This window comes from Coenobita brevimanus, chromosome 65 (genome assembly GCF_032717465.1).
Source record: "Coenobita brevimanus isolate Jiangsu-jjx chromosome 65, ASM3271746v2, whole genome shotgun sequence".
NCBI lineage: Eukaryota > Metazoa > Arthropoda > Malacostraca > Decapoda > Coenobitidae > Coenobita > Coenobita brevimanus.
Window position 1 is genome coordinate 29,171,392 of NC_137018.1, and position 19,120 is coordinate 29,190,511.

General features: G+C 39.1%; 1 protein-coding gene across 3 annotated transcripts in view; it reads left to right on the top strand.

Moving 5' to 3' along the window:
• Positions 1-19,120, top strand: part of cher (filamin A protein cher) — a 204,281-nt gene that overhangs the window by 15,701 nt on the left and 169,460 nt on the right. For all 3 annotated transcript variants that reach the window (XR_013898254.1, XR_013898253.1, XM_080276409.1), the window contains exon 4: positions 8,511-8,646. Coding sequence is in view for 1 of the 3 variants with exons in the window: in XM_080276409.1 (XP_080132535.1) it covers positions 8,511-8,646 (136 nt within the window). In the remaining 2 variants the exon portion in view is untranslated. The remainder of the gene's footprint in view (positions 1-8,510; positions 8,647-19,120) is intronic.

The window sequence follows — 19,120 nt, forward strand, 5'->3', positions numbered from 1 at the left end:
AGGATTGAACTTGCTGGTGGATCTCTTGAGTGTGTGGGAGAGTTTTGTTATTTGGGAGACATGTTGTGTCCTGGAGGTGGGGCTGGATCTAGCTCTGTGAGTAGGGTGAGAAATGGTTGGAAGAAGTTCAGGGAGCTCTTACCTATTTTGACATTGAGAGGGCTCTCCCTAAGTGCTAAGGGATCTTTGTATGCAGCATGTTTTAGGAGTGTAATGCTGTATGGTAGGGAGACCTGGGCAGTAAAGGAGGAGGATATTCGCAGGCTCAGACATACAGAAAATACAATGATTAGGTGGATGTGTAGTGCGTCCCTGCGTGCAAGGTCCGGGAGGGCTGGGTTTATGATGGAAGAGTTGAGAGGTAGGATGGGACTGGAGTGTATTGGTGTTGTGATGAGGAGAGGTAGATTGAGATGGTTTGGACATGTGGAGAGGATGGGGGATGATAATTGGGTGAGGAAGGTGAGAAGTGTTAATATTGGGGGTGGGGTTATGAGGGGTAGACCGAGAAAGACATGGGACGTGGTCATTAAGTGTGACCTCAGGGTTAAGGGACTGAACAGGGAGGCTGCAATGGATCATGCAGTGTGGAAAGCCGCCATTAGGTGACCAACGCCGACGCATGCAAGCATGTTGGAGCCTTAAAAAAAAAAAAAATGTGATGACTGTTACACACTGGCCTCAGAGCCAACAAAAATCCAGCCAGTGACTCCTTTTTTATTAATGGGTAAAAAGTCAAGACTTTTGCAGGAGAGATTAAACCACTTACTACAGTTTGCACACTTCAATGTTTATGCAGTTTTAGTTAAGCTTTACTTCAGTGAGGGCAATCATGATTTTGGCTTGTGTCTGATTAGAAAATTTTTTATCCCCCTCCTCCCCAAGGAAAAGAAAGTAGTGAGAAGACAAAAGGTAAAATATATATATTACCTGGGGTTGTTATTGTTGTTGATGAACCCTGTCTGTCTGCCTGTTCCAGCAGACCCATCAATTACAGGCAAATAACTGCCCCTGCATTGTTGTCCCATGCAGTGAACCACTGCTCCCTTGTGGTTAACAGTGTCCCACAAGTGAGGTGTGGGGAAAAGTGTGGAGGTTTGTCTGAGCAAACCCATCATCCATGGGCAAGCAGCCATCCTTGCTGGGTGGTCCTTTGTAGTGAACCAATATTCCCTTGCGGTAAGCAGCACCCCGCAATATTGAGGCAAAGGGAAAAATGTGGAAGTTTGGTTCCTGGATAGATGCTGCATTTGTGTCTCTCCACCCAGTTAACAGGGGCACCATAACAAGCTCCACATCACCCTATTATATGGTTACATGGTTACCACCCAGCATTGTAAATGGTTTCTTGGGTTGCAAGAAAACATTAGGTCTAGCACTCAGTGTAGAACCACCTGAAGTGGAAAGAAAAGTATATGTAAGTGATAGGAGAAAAGGGAAACGTTCGAAGAGAGGAGGGAAGAAGACACAGAAACAGAGTGATGGAGATGGCGGAAGAAGTAGGCAGCATTACAGCAAGTGAGTGGATGATGGTCATTGCCACTTACCTGGGGTAAACCCAAGTAGTGCCAGAACCATTAATCCTACCCTAATTTAGGGGAAAAAAGATAAATAATGACAGGAAACAAAGACAAGAAAACAAAGAAAAAACGCAAGATATTAAGCAGCATCCTTCCGATTGGTTGCACTTGCATAGATGCAAAGTGTATTAACATTGCCTACGTTGTAATAAGGGAAGAGTTAGTTGCTAATACAATAACTTTTCGCTATAACAGATAGCAAAAACGGATGGTTGAGCCTTGCACAACAGCACACCTCGGATTTACCTTATTGATTATGATACTGTACTGCCAGTGTGCAGATCTGAAATGATTGCACTGGGAAGAAGAAAATTACATCACTGAAGAGTCTTAGCTTCAACAGAGTAAAGGATTTTTTGAGAACATGGGGAATTAGTAATTTTAAGAGAACTGCAGAACTATATTTTTGTGACTATAACCTCCAGAATAATGTATGTTCAAAACTGTTGCAAATGGGAGGATGTAAAATAGGATAAAGGATGGATATGTAAATAAAGGAGTGATGCATAAAGCTGGAAGTGAGCTAATGTAGAGTGAGCGTGAGAGAGAGAGGAAGGAGCAGATGTGGATTGGTGTTGTGAGGAGGGTGGATGAATGATACAGGGAAAGGAAGAAAGAAGTCAGCCAAAGTAGTGAAGACATGGAGAAGCAGTGCTTTTAAATGAATGCAGGAAGGGTGCAGTGAAATAACAAGAGGTAAAAGGAAAAAAGCTTGAAAGAAGTAAGGATGTAACAATAAAAAAAGAAAATGTGTAAAGGAAGAATGGATAGAAATAAATGAAAGAGTGAAAACCAAAGGAGGAATGAATGAAGGTGAGAGTGAGTTGGTGAAAGAAGGGACAATAGTACAGAGGTGGAATGAAAGAGAAAGTAGAGGAGAGAATAAAGTTAAGAATATAGAGAGGAAGAATTGGCTGATCTCGAAATGAACGGATCTTGAATTTGGCTCTCTTTTGTAATGTTTTTGTTTTTTCTTGGAAGGAATGGTGTGCAGGCTCCTGCCATTGGTTCCTTCTTTCTTGCATAAAAAAAAAAAAAATACTGTGAAGATGTGAAAGAAGAGTACAAAGGAAAGCAAGCAGTAACAGATTTATTTTTCCTTTCCAGTATGTTTGTTACAGGGTAAACTCTAATCAAGGTAACTATTCGGTGAGTCAAGTGCAAGGATAGCAGAGCAGTAAAGCTCAGGGAAGAAGGGTAGCAGGAAGATGAAAAAGTGAAGGAGAGTGTGAAGGAAGGAAGGAAGGGGAAGAATGTTTGCAGCAGATTGACATCGAGCATCAGGCATACACATGATGATCAGACATACAGAAAGAGATTGAAGGAGAGATAGAGAAACTGATACAGATACGTACAAGTGCTTGTGGGCCCTTCGGGCCCTGTTGCTCTTGCTCCTGCGGAGGGTTGTTGCACTCACTTTCTCGTGCTTCGCACTCATTTCCTTGCGTGGGAAACACTCAGTAAAAACGCTCAATTCGGCGGCTCTGATCGCCTAAAAAGTATAGGGTCATGGCACATAGCTCAAGTAGACTCGATTTCTAAAAGTCCCGGTACCGAATGAACTGTTTTCCGAACCAAACTTTGATTGCTCTTAAGTCTAATAAAAAAAATAATCAATCGAGAAAGCCATAAAAACTCTACAGTGAACGCAACCCTAATTTCACGCACTCTCGCCGGGAGCGACATTTTTTGGTCATACCTGTACTTTGATCGCTCATTAAATATAGTAAAAGTTTTTCAGTCGTGTTGGGACCAAGTTTTTTCACATCAGCGAATTTTTTTATTTTTGTGCCAATTTTGGTGCAATTTAATTGTGTAGTTTTGGCTGCCCAAAATACACATACACACACACACACACACACACACACACACACACACACACACACACACACAAAATTAGTGAAATGGCAAGTACAGTAGTCAACCACGAGAGTATTATGGAAGAGTTCAAAAGTGATACAGAGACAATTAGGCAAGTAAGCAGTCTGATAGATCAGAGCAGTGATATTGAGAAGATAACACAGGTGAATGAAGCTGTGCAAAGCTACAAAAATGATGTGGAAACCACATGTGCTGAAATGGTGAAAGTAAAGAAAGACTTAGAAACAAGGGTGGAAGAAAAAAGCATTAAAAAGGAAGTGAAAAAAATAATCCAAAACAATCCTAAGTTAGTCAGAGATTCTGTAGATATTAACAAATTTATAGTAATCACTGGTATAGAAGAGGAATAAGTAAAAAACAAGATCTCAAGAGACAAAAAGGAGATGGCAAATGTAATGGGCATATTGAAAGAAGTATCAGAGGAAATCTGTAGTAAAGACATAGAGGAACACAAAAGGTTAGGGATATACGAGAGAAGTAAATCAAGACCCCTAAAGGTAACCTTCCAGAGTGTAAACACCGTGGAGGAGATACTAAAAAATGCAAAGAATATTATGGAAAAAGAGGAGTTCAAAAATGTATGGATAAAAAGATGCCTAACACAAGAGGAACTGGAATTACTGAAAGAGAAGAGGGAGGAAGCAAAAACAAAAAATGAGGGAAGATCAGAGGAGGAACACATTTTTTTACAAAGTAATTGGATTGCAGGTATGAAAGTGGTACATAAACAGGAGGGAATAAAAAGGAGGAAGGTAGTAGAACCAAATCATGACAAGTATATAAACAAGATGATTAAGTTGATGTACTCAAATGTGGATGGAATGGTATCTAAATTATTAGAGATGAATGATTAAGTCAGAGAAAATGAACCACATATAATATGCTTAACTGAAACAAAATTAACACCAAGGTTATCGAATGACATCCTAAACTTAGAGGAATATAATATATGGAGAAGAGACAGGAACTTAAAAAAAGGAGGAGGAATTATAATAACTAAAAAAAATCTAAAAGTCAAAGAAGTAGAATTATATATACCCTCACAAGTAGAACTGATTGCAGTAGAGATAAATACATCTGAAGGGAAAGTAATTGTAGCCAATTTGTACATGCCACCCAGATCAAACACATGGGAAAGAGACGAATATGAGGACCTGGCAGAGAGTACAATTCAGAGTTTAAGAGCATTGCTACATAAAATGGAAGAGAAATAAAAAAGAATTATACTAACTGGAGATTTTAATACAAATATAAATTGGAATACTCTAGATATAATAAGCCAAGAAAGCTGATGGGACCAAAAGCCCCCTTGATCTTGTGCAAGAATTTTTCCTAATGCAACATGTAAGAGAAAGCACCAGAAAAAGAGGACTCGATGTACCCTCAATGCTAGATCTCATATTTACTAGACAAGAAAACGATATTGACAATTTAATATATCACCCTCCATTTGGCAAAAGCTACCATGCAGTACTAAATTGCAACTTTAGGATTGCATATGACATAGATAACAGCAATGAAAGCTACAAAAAGAGCCTGAACTATAAAAAGGGAAAGTATCATGACCTCAAGAAGTACTTCTTAGAAATAGCTTGGGAAAAGGAGCTTAGAGGACAAGATTTAAATGCTATATATGAAAAATTCTGTGAACTTTATGAAATAGGAGTCAAGAAGTACATCCCACAGCACAAAGAAGCAGAAAAGAAAATAAAGAAATGATTCAATACAAAATGTAAAAAATCAAAAGAAAAAAGAGATTTGTTGTGGAATAGATACAGAAGACACAATAGTGAAAGGGCATATAATAATTACAAACAGGCAAGAAACGATTATACAAGAATGAGGAGGGAAGCCCAAAAACAGTTTGAGGAGGATATCATAAATAAAAGTAGTGATCAACCAAAGCTATTTTACAGCTACATCAGAAGCAAAACCAAAGTAAAAGATAAAAACAATCCATTACGGACGATGGAATCATCTGTACACAAGAGAAGGATATTTGTGAAGCACTAAACAAGAATATCCAATCAGTTTTTACAGAGAAAATTTTTTTTTAGAGGGATTATGTGGAACATGCATGATCAACCAAAGCTATTTTACAGCTACATCAGAAGCAAAACCAAAGTAAAAGATAAAATACAATCCATTATGGACGATGGAATCACCTATACACAAGAGAAGGATATTTGTAAAGCACTAAACAAGAATTTCCAATCAGTTTTTACAGAGGAAAAATATTTTGAGAGGGATTATGTGGAACATGCATGCCCACACATACTACCAGATATACAAACATCAGAAAAAGAAATACAGGAAGAGCTAAGCAAATTAGACAAAGGAAAAGCAAATGGTCCTGATGAAATTTCATGTTGGGTGCTATGTGAATGTGCAAAGGAGTTAAGTAAACCATTATTTTTAATTTTCAAGAAATCCTTGAGTCAAGGTAAACTACCTGATATCTGGAAGAAAGCAAACTTTGTTCCCTTATTCAAGAAAGGGAATAGACAAAAACCACTTAACTACCGACCAGTATCACTAACCAGTGTTGTAAGTAAGGTATTAGAAAAGCTTGTAAGAAAAGCTTGGGTAAATCATCTAGAAGAACACAATATAATAACAGAAAGACAGTTTGGTTTCAGAAAAGGAAAATCATGTGTTACTAATCTGTTGAGCTACTATGACAGAGTAACAGACACATTACAGGAAAGAGAAGGATGGGTGGACAGTATCTATTTAGATTTCAAGAAAGCATTAGACACAGTACCACACCAAAGACTTTTATGGAAACTATACCATCAAGGAGGAATTCGAGGCAAACTGTATTGTTGGATGCAAGATTTTGTCATGAAAAGAAAAATGAGAACAGTACTAAGGGGAAATTACTCATCATGGAAAGAAGTGACTAGTGGAGTACCACAGGGCTCAGTGCTGGCACCAATCATGTTTTTAGTGTATATAAATGATATAGATAGTTACACTGGAAATGAAACCTATCTAAATATGTTTGCAGATGATGCAAAAATACAAAGGAGAATTACTAAGACAGACTCTTGTAAAGAGCTACAAGAAGAATTAAATAAACTTCATGAATGGAGTAATACATGGCAAATGGAATTCAATGTGGACAAGTGTCATGTAATGAAGTTTGGTAAAAGTGGAAAAAGACCTGATTGGGTTTATATGTTAGGAAATAAAACCCTACGCACATCAGAAAGAGAGAAGGACCTAGGTGTGATTGTCAATAACAAACTATCTCCGGCTGACCACGTCAGTGGGAAGGTACGGAACATGTATACACTGCTTGCCAATATGAGAATAGCATTTATATACATAAATGAAGACATGCTAAGAAAGATAAGAACATCATTCATCAGACCAACCCTGGAGTATGCATCCGTAGTCTGGAGTCCTCATCTCAAAAAACACATAGACAAGATTGAAAAAGTTCAAAGGGCCGCTACAAGATGGGTACCAAGCTTAAGGGATCTGAGCTATGAAGAAAGACTAAATAAACTGAATCTACCAACACTGCAGGAGAGAAGGAAAAGAGGTGACATGATTATGCTATATAAATGCATATCAGGGAAGGAGAAAATAGACATAAATGATTACTTAACGTATAGGGAAGCATCAGCAAGAGGACACTGCAAAAAATTGCATAAGAAGAGAGGTGATAAAGACGTAAGGAAATTTAGTTTCCCAAATAGAGCAATTGATCAGTGGAATGCACGACCGAATGAAATAGTGTGTGCCAAAACAATTCACAAATTTAAGGATATGTACGATAAATATGGTTTAAGACACGGGACAGTATGAGGTTGACTCATTCCTGTAAAGATACAATTAGGTAAGAGCACACACACACGGCTACTGCTGTAGTATATTAGATATATAGATAGACAGATAGATAGGTAAAAGAGAGGGAAGGAGTGAGTAGGCAGGAGTAGGGAGAAGAGGAAAGTATTGAAGTGGAACTAGATTGGGGAGGTTGGGGGTAGGGGAAGATTTAGTGGTTCTCTTTAACATATAATGCACCAGGTAGCCTGCAGGGCCATTTGACATGCTGTATTGCTGATTGGTTAGTGTGCTGTACAATGTTCGCCTTAACTTGGTGGAGATATTTGTCCATTTGTAGCATATATCTCGTAACTGTGTGGCACAGTAAGGTAACACTGCTGCTCTGCATTCTTTCATTGCAATTCTTTATGACTGGCATCATATTTTAGTGTTAATATCATGGTACTGTAGAGCATTCAAGGTGGAGAGATGGCAGCTTAGACCAGGTGAAAATGGACAGAGTATGATATCAGACCTGGATGATCACTTGGTTAAAGGTTTATTATGTATGATGTCTCTTCTAGCATCATTATATGGTCTGTGCACATTCAGTATAATAGTGTTTGTAATAATGAGAAGTAGTAACAGTAAATACTAGTCCCTCATTATACTTTGAGAATTGTAAGAGCCTAAGGCTAGGCTGATGTAGTCCAGAACATTTTTCAAGAACATCTAAACCTTTGAATCAGGTGATGTACTATGTTAGTTACTTGCAGACAGCTTTATTAATCTAAAAGGACACATCGTGAAAGCTACATTTAAGCCCCTTTGTTTGACAAGTCTGTTGTAAGCTGAATGAGATTGTTTAGAGGTAGCAAAAATAAACTACAGAGAACATCTTGGATTGAAGAGGTTAAGGGTATGTGAAAATGATAATTATGATGAAAATTGTCATCAGCAGTCATCTGTTACTATTCCTCTGTCATTAATTACCCCTTAAGCATGGGTGAAATCCTTTACTGTATAGTTTATTTTTCCTGCTACTCTACCAGATGATTTTATACACATTAGGAAAGTTCTTACCCTGCCCTAAGGTGGAAAAGCAGGGCCAGATGATGATGATGGAATTTTCTCGAATTGAAGAATTTATTATGGCTCCATCCAGCCCCTTCACTTTAAAAAGTCTGTCAGGAGTTGGTAGGAATACATTAAAAAAAAACATCCCTTGTCTCAGTAGGTTAACCATCTCCTCATTGTTCAATTTGCCCACAGCGACCTTGACATTGACATCGAAGACAACGGAGATGGGACTTTTAGCATTTACTACACAGTCAAGGATGCTGGAGACTACACCCTCTCAGTCAAGTTTGGGGGGCAGCCAGTTCCAGAGGGATTCTATTCATTCACTGTGAGTACAAGTTTCTTTATCTTAATTTTTCTTTCTTCATTCTTATCCAGCTGTCTTCCTTTTTTTCCTCCTCCTTCCTCATTCAGTTTTCTCTGTTACATATTTTTTTCTTTCTAGGTCTTGTACCTTGTCATTGTGAGTACAGAGTACTATACTGCTTTTACTCTAGCTTGGCCTAAAATTGCCATCTCCCCTTCTTGAATGCTGATTTGATACATTAGATTAACACGAGTGTGATACTAGTCATGAAGATGTGCTAAGGGAAGGATGTAGAGCTATAGTATTGCCTTGTTTTGCTACTGAACTACACGAAATAAGCTACAAAAATACCAAAATCTGTTCTACTGAACTACATGAAATAAGCTAAAAAATACCAAAATCTGAGCCAAGTTGAAGTAAAAGGACTGTAGTACATGTATTTTTCTTTTTCTTCTTTTTCCTACATTTATTTATTTTATTTATTTTTAAAAGATTTTCACTATCTTCTTTCATTATTTGATTGTACAGTAGTAGCATATTCTCCATGTTTGGCTTGGATTGATACGGTACATGAAATACTATACTCAAAAGTGAGTGTAGTTAAAGTTTCATATTTTTCTGGCTCAGGTAAGTGTTGCAGAGTATTGGAGCCAAGGGGATTATTTGTATTGCCGTATACCCTTTTGTATTGAAGGAATGCCTGACTCTCTGAACCTGTTGTAAACACTACAAGTCTCTCAGGTGTAACCTTAGGTTAGCCTTTGCGGATGTTGAGGTAGTTTTGCTGGAAGTTTGTGACTATGGTGACTGGCATTTTTATCACAGGTGTGCTTCAAGAAGGAAGGAAGGAAGGTGACAGAGAGAGAAAGAGAGAAAGAAGTTTTAAAATCATTAAAGGAAGAAGTAAAGGAAAAAAATGATAAGAGGACAGAGGAAGAATGTAATACTTTTTTTTGGAGAGTATTGGATATGAAAGTAAGGGAATGGTATTTAAGGAAATAGAAGTGAAGGAAACTAAGGGGGATGGTTGTAAAAGATCAGAAGTTGAGGAAGTGTTACGGACTGAGAGTAGGAGAGAAGAGGGTATTAAAAACGTCAAAAATAATTTGAAGGTGATATATGCTAATGTTGATGGTTTCATATCGACAAGGATCGAAATTAACGATTTCTTGAGAGAACATGAACCTTATGTCATGTGCTTTGTGGAGACCAAATTAAGAGAAGATATTGGTGTTCATTTGGGAGATGGTAAATACAAACTGTGGAGAAAAGACAGAAAAGAAAAAAAGGGAGGAGGAGTGATGATAACAGTGAAGAACTACATAAATGTAGATACTGTGGAAATGGGAGAAGGCAGGGCTGAAGTGATATATATGAAATTAGAAACTGGAGAGAATGGTAAGAGAGATATGGCAGTAGTGTATGTTCCCCCAAAGACGAGAGCATGGAAGGATGACGAATACCATGAGATGTTGTCAGATATAGCTAGCTATTTGCAAAAAATAATTGAGAAAAGCAATAATATAATTTTGGTGGGTGACTTTAATTGTAAAGAGGTGAACTGGGAGGAATGGTACTCGGGAGGCGGCGAGGATTCGTGGGGCACTATGTTATTAAATATAATAATGAATAATGTGATGACGCAATGGGTCAAAGAAGAGACACGATTTCGAGGTGAGGACACATCAGCAAGGTTAGATTTACTGTTCACCAAAGAACCCGATGTAATAGAATCATTGGAATATCTCTGTGATCACGTGGTCATTGAGTTCCAGACGTTAATAGGAAATGTCGAGCCAAGAGACGAGCTTCATAAACAGGGAAGATACAACTTTGGGAAAGCAAATTTTACAGGATTGAGAAACTTTTTTGAAAATGCGGATTGGAGAAAATTCAGAGAAACAAGAGAGATACAGAGGAAGTGGGATATCTTTCTAGACCTTTATAATTTGGGAGTGGAAAAATTTGTACCAAGAGTAAGAGGGAAAGAAAACAGGAAAAAGGAGTGGTTTAATAGAAGGTGTATGATAGCAAAAAAAGAGAGAGATAAGGCATGGAACAATTGGAGAAAGAGAGGTAACAACAGAACAAAGGAAGAATATAAAAGAACAAGAAATGAATACACAAGAATACATAGAGAAGAAGAAAGGAATTTTGAAAAAGGTATAATTGACAAATGCAAGGATGAACCCAAACTGTTTTATAGATTTGTTAATGGCAAAATGAAACAAAAGGAAGGAATCACCAAACTGAAAGTAGAAGGAGAGGTCTTTAAGGATGTGGCAATGCAAGCAGAAATAATGAACAAACGTTTCCAGTCAGTTTTCACTAAAGAAAAGGAGCTTGTGGAAGGGGAGGGAGTGATTAGAAATGTTCCGGTGATGAAAGATATAAAAGTGGAGGTACAGGAAGTGTATAAATTACTGGAAACTCAAGATGTAAGGAAAGCCCCAGGACCTGATGGAATTTCTAATTGGGTACTGAAGGAATGCAGAGAACAACTGGCGGATAAAATTCACAGCTCAATCGTATGCTCACTGGAAGAGGGGAAAGTGCCAAAAGAATGGAAGAGGGCAAATGTGGTACCAATTTACAAGGGAGGAAACAGGGAAGAACCCCTGAATTATAGACCAGTGTCTCTAACCAGCATGGTCGCAAAATTGTGTGAGAGAATCCTGAAAGACAGATGGATAAAATATCTGGAAGAGATGAATATTTTGGCTGAATGTCAGTTTGGATTCAGAAGTGGAAGGTCATGTGTTTCTAACTTGTTGAGCTTTTACTTAAGAGCGATTGATGTGGTACAGGAGAGAGATGGTTGGGTGGATTGTGTGTACTTAGACTTAGAGAAGGCCTTTGACAAGGTACCTCATGAGAGACTAATGTGGAAACTAGAATATATAGGAGGACTAAAGGGGAAACTTCTGGAATGGATGAGAGACTTTTTGAGAGACAGACAAATGAGGACAGTAATAAAGGAAAAGATGTCTGGATGGAGGGAAGTAACAAGTGGAGTCCCTCAAGGCTCAGTGTTGGCGCCGGTAATGTTCCTGATTTACGTAAATGATATGGTAGATGGAGTGAACAGTTATGCAAGTCTGTTTGCTGATGATGTAAAGATCTTGAGGAAGATAGAGGTTGAGGAGGATTGTAAAATACTGCAGGAGGATTTGGATAGGATACACAATTGGAGCTGGACGTGGGAAATGAAATTTAATGTAAAGAAATGTAAAATATTGGAAATTGGTAAAAGTACCAAGAGACCATCACTGAATTATTTTTTGGGTAATGAATTAATCACAAAAAGGAGAGAAGAGAAAGATTTGGGAGTGCTGGTCCAAGATAGTTTGTCACCAGAAAAGCACATTAACAAGATAATTGGAGAGACTTATAAACTCTTGACTAACATAAGAGTAGCATTTCATTATATGGATGAGGAAATGATGAAAAAATTGATAGTGGCCATGATCCGCCCCAGGTTAGAATATGCAGCGGTAGTGTGGTCCCAACACAAAAAGAAAGATATAAACAAGATTGAGAGAATACAAAGAACAGCAACCAAGATGGTCCCCAATCTGACAGACCTGTCATACAGAGAGAGGCTTGAAAAACTGGATTTGCCTTCGTTAGAGAAAAGGAGAAAGAGGGGAGACATGATTGCGGTGTTCAGGACCATGGTGGGAGTAGATAAAATTGACAAAGAAGATCTGTTTGTATGGGATAAGAGCGCAACAAGAGGACATGGAATGAAATTGAAAAAGTTAAGCTGCTTGAAGGATATCAAGAAATATAGCTTTCCTTACAGAAGTATAGACTTATGGAATAGCCTGGACAAAGGGATCGTCCAGTCTAAAAACTTAAACGAGTTTAAAGCTAAATTCGACTTATTGAGAAACAGCAACGGAAACCCACAAGCATAGTACATTCCGTGTATATCACAATTAGGTATATTAGGTAAATACTTAAATATTTGGAACGACTTAGACAAAGAGGTGGTGCATGAGAAAAACATTCATGTGTGTAAAGGTAGACTTGATAAATGTGGATATGGAGACAGGACAACACGAGCATTGCTCAATTCCTGTATTACAAATAGGTACAAATAGGTAAATACACACACACACACACACACACACACACACACACACACACACACACACACACACAGAGGCAGAGCTCCATGCTGATAGTGGGGAAATAACTTTTAATCAGTGGCAAAAAGGAGGCCTGCCTATTGTGATTTTGTGAATTTAGGGCATGAGTGGTAGTCATGTCTGAAGTGAGTGGAAGTAAGCCGGAGGATTCGGTCAAATAGAGTAAAACACAGTGGCGGTTTTAAATTTTTGTATGACTGCATCATGGCTGAGGAAAGTAGTCCATTGTTTACATCCATTGATGGTTAGTTCACGGGGTTCTCCAGTGAAGACCGGAACAAGGGAAATATGAAAATGAACCAAACAAGAATAACAGGTGTGGAGAAAATGGCTGAAAGGAATGCCCAGGATTTAAAACAGGTATGGGCCATAATTAGGGAATTACAGGAGTGGACCTTAGAACAGGAGAGGGAGATCAGGGAGTTGAAAAACAAGTTATAGAGCGTCTGCTCGTGTAGTGTTGCTCAGGAGAGAAAGGTATCGGAATTAAACGCTAGCAATAAATTGGCCACAAATGAAATAAGGCAGCTTTAACAGGAAAATAAGAGGCTGTAGGAGGAAAGGGACAACATGAAATGTAAACTTAACGTGCATGAATAAAAAACTAGGATGTACAGTGAACATATCAAGGAAATCAAGGAAAACAAAGGGTGGAAGATAATTCAAGAGGAAGAAAAAATAAGTCTCAGAGCTTTTAGAACAACAGAGAAAAGAAAACTAGGAAAAGATGGAGAGGGAAGTGGTTAGGGTAATAAACAGTAGAGAATCTCTGGTCAGGGATGTAGTAGATAGGAATGTAAGTGTGATAATTTCAGGATTGAAAAAAAAAAAAAAACTATGTCAGTAAGATCAGAAAGGGAAAGAGAAGAACTGAAAAGGGCTAAAGAGATAATATCAATAGTTATTGAGGGCAGCAACGAAGCTCAAGAAGAGACTGAAGAAGTGTTTAGGCTGGGGAGATATGAGGAGGGAGGTGTGCTGCCACTAGAAGTTAAGCTTTGGTCACAGGTCATGGTAAATGAGATTATTAACAAGACGTGGAAACTAGCAGACAAGGAGGAGTTCAGAAATGTCTGGATAAGGAGGGATGCAAATGAGAAAGAAAGAGCTAAAATAAAGGAAGCTAAGGAAAAAAATGAGCAGAGAACGGAGGAAGAGAAGACAGTTCTATTGGAGTGTTATGGATCAGAAATTGAGGAAGTGGTACCGATGAAGAGAGGAAGGGAGGAGGATAGAACGGAAAACAGTGTAAAAAGATTGAAAGTGGCATATGCTAACATAGATGGGTTAACCTCGGCAAGGCTAGAAATCAATGATTTCTTGAGGGTAAATGAGCCTTATATTATGTGCTTTGTAGAGACCAAGTTAAGAGAAGATATTGATTTCCAGGTGGGAGATGGTAAATACAAACTATTGAGAAGAGGTAGTAAAGAATTAGTGGGAGGAGTGATGATGGCAGTGAAGAACTGCATAAATGTAGGTAATGTGGAACTGAGAGAAGGTACGGCAGAAATGATAAATCTGAAACTAGAAACCAGAGGGAAAGGCGGGAGAGACATCGCAGTAGCATATGTCCACCCTAAGACAAGGGCATGGAATGAGGCTGAATACTAGGAGATGTTGTCAGATATGGTTAGACACCTATGGAAAGTGATTGAGAAAAGCAACACTGTAATCCTGGTGGGTGATTTTAATTGTAAAGAGGTTAACTGGCAGGAGTGGGACACAGGAGGTAGTGAAGATTCATGGGGCAGTATACTGTTAAATATAGCAATTAATAATGTAATGACCCAGTGGGTCAATGAAGAGAGTAGATTTAGATGTGATGACACACCAGCAAGTCTATATATACTGCTAACCAAAGAACGTGACATAATTAAATCTCTGAAATATCTGTCCTGTGGGAAAAATTGATCATTTAGTGATTTGAGTTCCAAATGATAGAAGGGAATGCGGCACCAAGAGATAAGCCATACAGGCATGGAAGATACAACTTTTGGAGAGCAAACTTTACAGGATTGAGGAAGTGGATTGGAGTGAATTAGGAAACAAGGTGAGATGGAAAGAATTGGGATATCTTTCTAGACATTTACAAGTCAGGAGTTGAAAAATATGTGCCAAGAGTAAGTGGGAGAGGGAACTGGAAAAAGGATGGGTTAAAAGAAAAGTTGTATGATAGCAAAAAGAGAAAGGGATGCAGCATGGAACAAATGGAGAAAGAGAGATAACAGTAGATCAAAGGAAGAATACAAAAGAACTAGAAATTAATATACAAGAATCCGTAGAGAGAGAAATTTTGAAAGAAGTATAATTAAAAAATGTAAGGAGCCTAAATTGTTTTATAGGTAATGTAAGGGGGAGCCTAAATTGTTTTATAGATATGTCAGTGGCAAATTGAAACACAAGGAAGGAAGTAATGAGCTGAAAGTAGAAGGAAAGATATACAAAGATGCCGTAATGCAAGCTGAAATAATGAACAAACGTTTCCAACTGGTTTTTACTGAAGAAAGTGATTTTGTGGAGGGGGAGGGAGTGACCAGATACGTAGTGCTAAAAGATAGAAAAGTGGGAGTGCAGGGAGTGTATAAATTACTGGAAACTCAAGATGTAAGGAAGGCCCCGGGGCCTGACAGGATCTCTAATTGGATACTAAAGGAATATAGAGAACAACTGACAGATAAGATTCTCAGTTTAATTGTGTGTTCACTGGAAGAGGGAAAGGGCCCCGGGAATGGAAGTGGGCCAGTGTGGTACCAGTTTACAAAGGAGGGAATAAGGATGAACCTCTGAATTACAGGCCAGTGTCCCTGACCAGCCTTGTCACAAAATTATGTGAGAGAATCATGAAAGTTAGATGGATAAAATATATGGAGGAGATGGAGCTTTTGGCAGAAAGTCAGATTGGATTCAGGAATGGAAGTTCGTGTGTCTAACTTGTTGATCTTCTACTCAAGGGTGATTGATATGCTACAGGAGAGAGAGAGTTGGGTGGATTGTGTATACTTAGATCTGGAGAAAGCTGTTGACAAGATATCCCATAAATGACTAATGTGGAAATTGGAGCACATAGGAGGACTGAAGGGGAACCTCTTCGTTTTCGTTTGTTTTCGTTTTCGTTTTTAAAGGCTCCAACATGCTTGCATGTGTCAGCCTTGGTCACCTAATGGCGGCTCTCCAAGCTGCACGATCCATTGCAGCCTCCCTGTTCAGTCCCTTAACCCTAAGGTCACACTTAATGACCTCGTCCCATGTCTTTCTCGGTCTACCCCTCATAGCCCCACCCCCAATATTAACACTTCTCACTTTCCCCACCCAATTATCACCCCCCATCCTCTCCACATGTCCAAACCACCTCAATCTACCTCTCCTCATCACAACACCAATACACTCCAGTCCCATCCTACCTCTCAACTCTTCCATTGTAAACCCAGCCCCTCCAGGCCTTGGACGCAGGGACGGACTGCACATCCACCTAATCATTGTCATTTCTGTAAGTCTGAGCCGGCGAATGTCTTCCTCCTTCACTGCCCAGGTCTCACTGCCATACAGCATTACACTCCTAACACATTGCATACAAAGACCCCTTAGCACGTAGGGAGAGCCCTCTCAATGTCAGGAGAGGCAAGAGCTCCCTAAACTTCTTCCAACCACTTCTCACCCTAGCCACAGAGCTAGCTCCAGCCCCACCTCCAGCACACAACATGCCTCCCAAATAACAAAACTCTTCCACACACTCAAGAGATTCACCAGCAAGTTCAATCCTTTCACGTCTGACGATCTCCACCTGCTCACCCCGGCACGCCGTACACATAAAATCAGCATTATCTCGCAGTCTACCTCTGATACCACTACATCTCTTATGCACCCACTTATCACACACACCGCATAAGATGGAATTACTTCCCACGCCCTTGTGGCAAACTACACATGGCCACTCTCCCTCGTCTTTGACAGTACCGCCACCAACCCTAGACATCATCACTTTTGTTTTATCTGCATTTACCCCTAAACCCTTTTGCCCCATACCATCTCTCCACTTCCTAAACCTTTCCTCCGCCTCCCTTTCATTCTCTGCAATCAACACCAAATCATCAGCATACAACAACTCCCACGGGAGTCCGTTTCTAAAGTCACGTGAAAGGGCTTCAAGTACCATGATAAACAACATGGGACTCAAGACTGACCCCTGATGCACACCAACATTCACGGAAAACTCATCACTCAAATCTCCATTCACTCTCACCTGGGTGTGAGCACCCACATACATGGCCATAACCACCCTAACCAGCCACTCCTCCAAGCCAAGCTTTCTCATTGCCCACTTCACCATCTCTCCAGGGACTCTGTCAAAGGCCTTTTCCAAATCAACAAAAACAAAATAAAGATCCCTTCTCCTACCAATATATTTTTCCTGAAGCTGTCGAAAAATGAATATGGCATCAGTGGTCCCCCTACCTGGCATAAACCCAAATTGGAATGGATAAATGATTTAAAGACAGATGACTTCAGTAATAAAGGACAGGATGTCAGGGTGGAAGGAAGTAACAAGTGGAGTTCCACAGGGCTCAGTGGTGGCGCACGTAATGTTCCTGATCTATATAAACAATATGGTGGATGGAATGAACTGTTACTCAAGCCTGTTTGCAGATGATGCAAAGATCATGAAGAGAGTTGAAGCTGAAGAGGATTGCAAAATGCTGCAAGAAGATCTGGACAGGATTTACGATTGGAGCTGGGTATGGGAAATGAAATTCAATCCCCAAAATACTAAATACTGGAAATGAGTAAAAGTACCAAGAGGCCATCACTGAATTACTCAGTGGGAAAGGCACCAGTCACAAGAGCGAGAGAAGAGAAGGACCTAGAAGTGTTGGTCCAGGATAATTTGTCTCCCATAAAACACATTTAACAAGATTGTCAGAGATACATATAAGCTCTTGACAAACATAAGAGTGGCATTTCAGTACATAGATGAAGAGATGATAAAAAAATTAGTGGCTATGATCCACTCCAGTTAGAATATGGGACAGTGGTGTGGTCTCCACATAAAAAGAACTATACAATATAAACAAGATTGAGAGAATACACAGAACAGCAACCAAGATGGTCCCTATCCTGACAGATCTACCATGCAAGGAAAGAGTAGAAAAGCTGGGTCTGCCTTCCGTAGAAGAAAGAAGAGAGAGGGGTGACATGATTGCAGTGTTCAGGGCAATGATGGGAGAAGATAAAACTGTCAGAAGAGACCTGTTTGTATGGGATGGGGGAGCAACAAGAAGACATAGAAAGAAATTGAATAAGACAAGTTGCTTGAAAGATACAAAAAAATACAGTTTTCCAAATACAGCAGAGGCACTGACTTGTGGAATAGCGTAGACTAAGAGATTGTCCAGTCCAAAAGCTTAAATGAGTTTAAAGCAAAGTCTGACTGATTGAGACACGGATATGGGTCCCCACAAGCATAGTTCATTTCATGTATATAACGGCTAGGTAAATACACAGTTAGAAATACAGTAGTCTCCACTAACCTTTTCATTATCTGAAGTCTCTCTTTGAGCTTAATAAGATTTCTGAAGGTAGGAAGCATATAAAAATGAAATATTTAAATGATTAAGGAAAAGGAGTATCAACAGCTAACACAAACTAAAACAGGCATACCTTGGTTTAACAATGTAATTGGTTAGGTAAAACCCCATCGTTAGGTGGGGTATCATATATCGAGGCACTTGTAACATGTAAAGCAATGTGGATCATTTACCAGCATTGGGTTTCTCGCCAAACCAAGCCCAAAACCCTCCCAGATGAGCCCCAAAACAAGTTTAAAGCCAATCTAAATGGCCTAACAGCTGTCAAGGAAGCTAACCTAAGCCTAACACTTGTAAATAACACTAAAACCAACAAATAAAATTTGAAAATTGTAAAATAAGTCTGGAAATAAAATCAAGCTTAGTAAAGTGTACCCCCAAACGACAGTGTTCACCCCACCTATGGCTAAAATACGTTAATCTAAGTCTAAAAACAGTTTATAAAAATCAACCTAACAATTTCAGACTAAAATATCATCATAATCGTTAAAAAAAAAAAAAAATCAAAGCCCAATATTAAACTGGGGTCTGACCATCGTTAGGTGGGGTATGGTGGTATTTCTACCCCCATCGTTAAGCCGGGGTATCACATCTAGGGGTATCTTATATTGAGATATTACTGTAACAGATAATTAAGTAACCAATGCATTGCTCTACTCTTTTCATTCTAACATGGCTTTAAAGTGTCATATCTTCATCATGAATACTGAGTTGTGAGAAACCAGCACTAGATTATGATTCTTGTCCTGAAGAAAT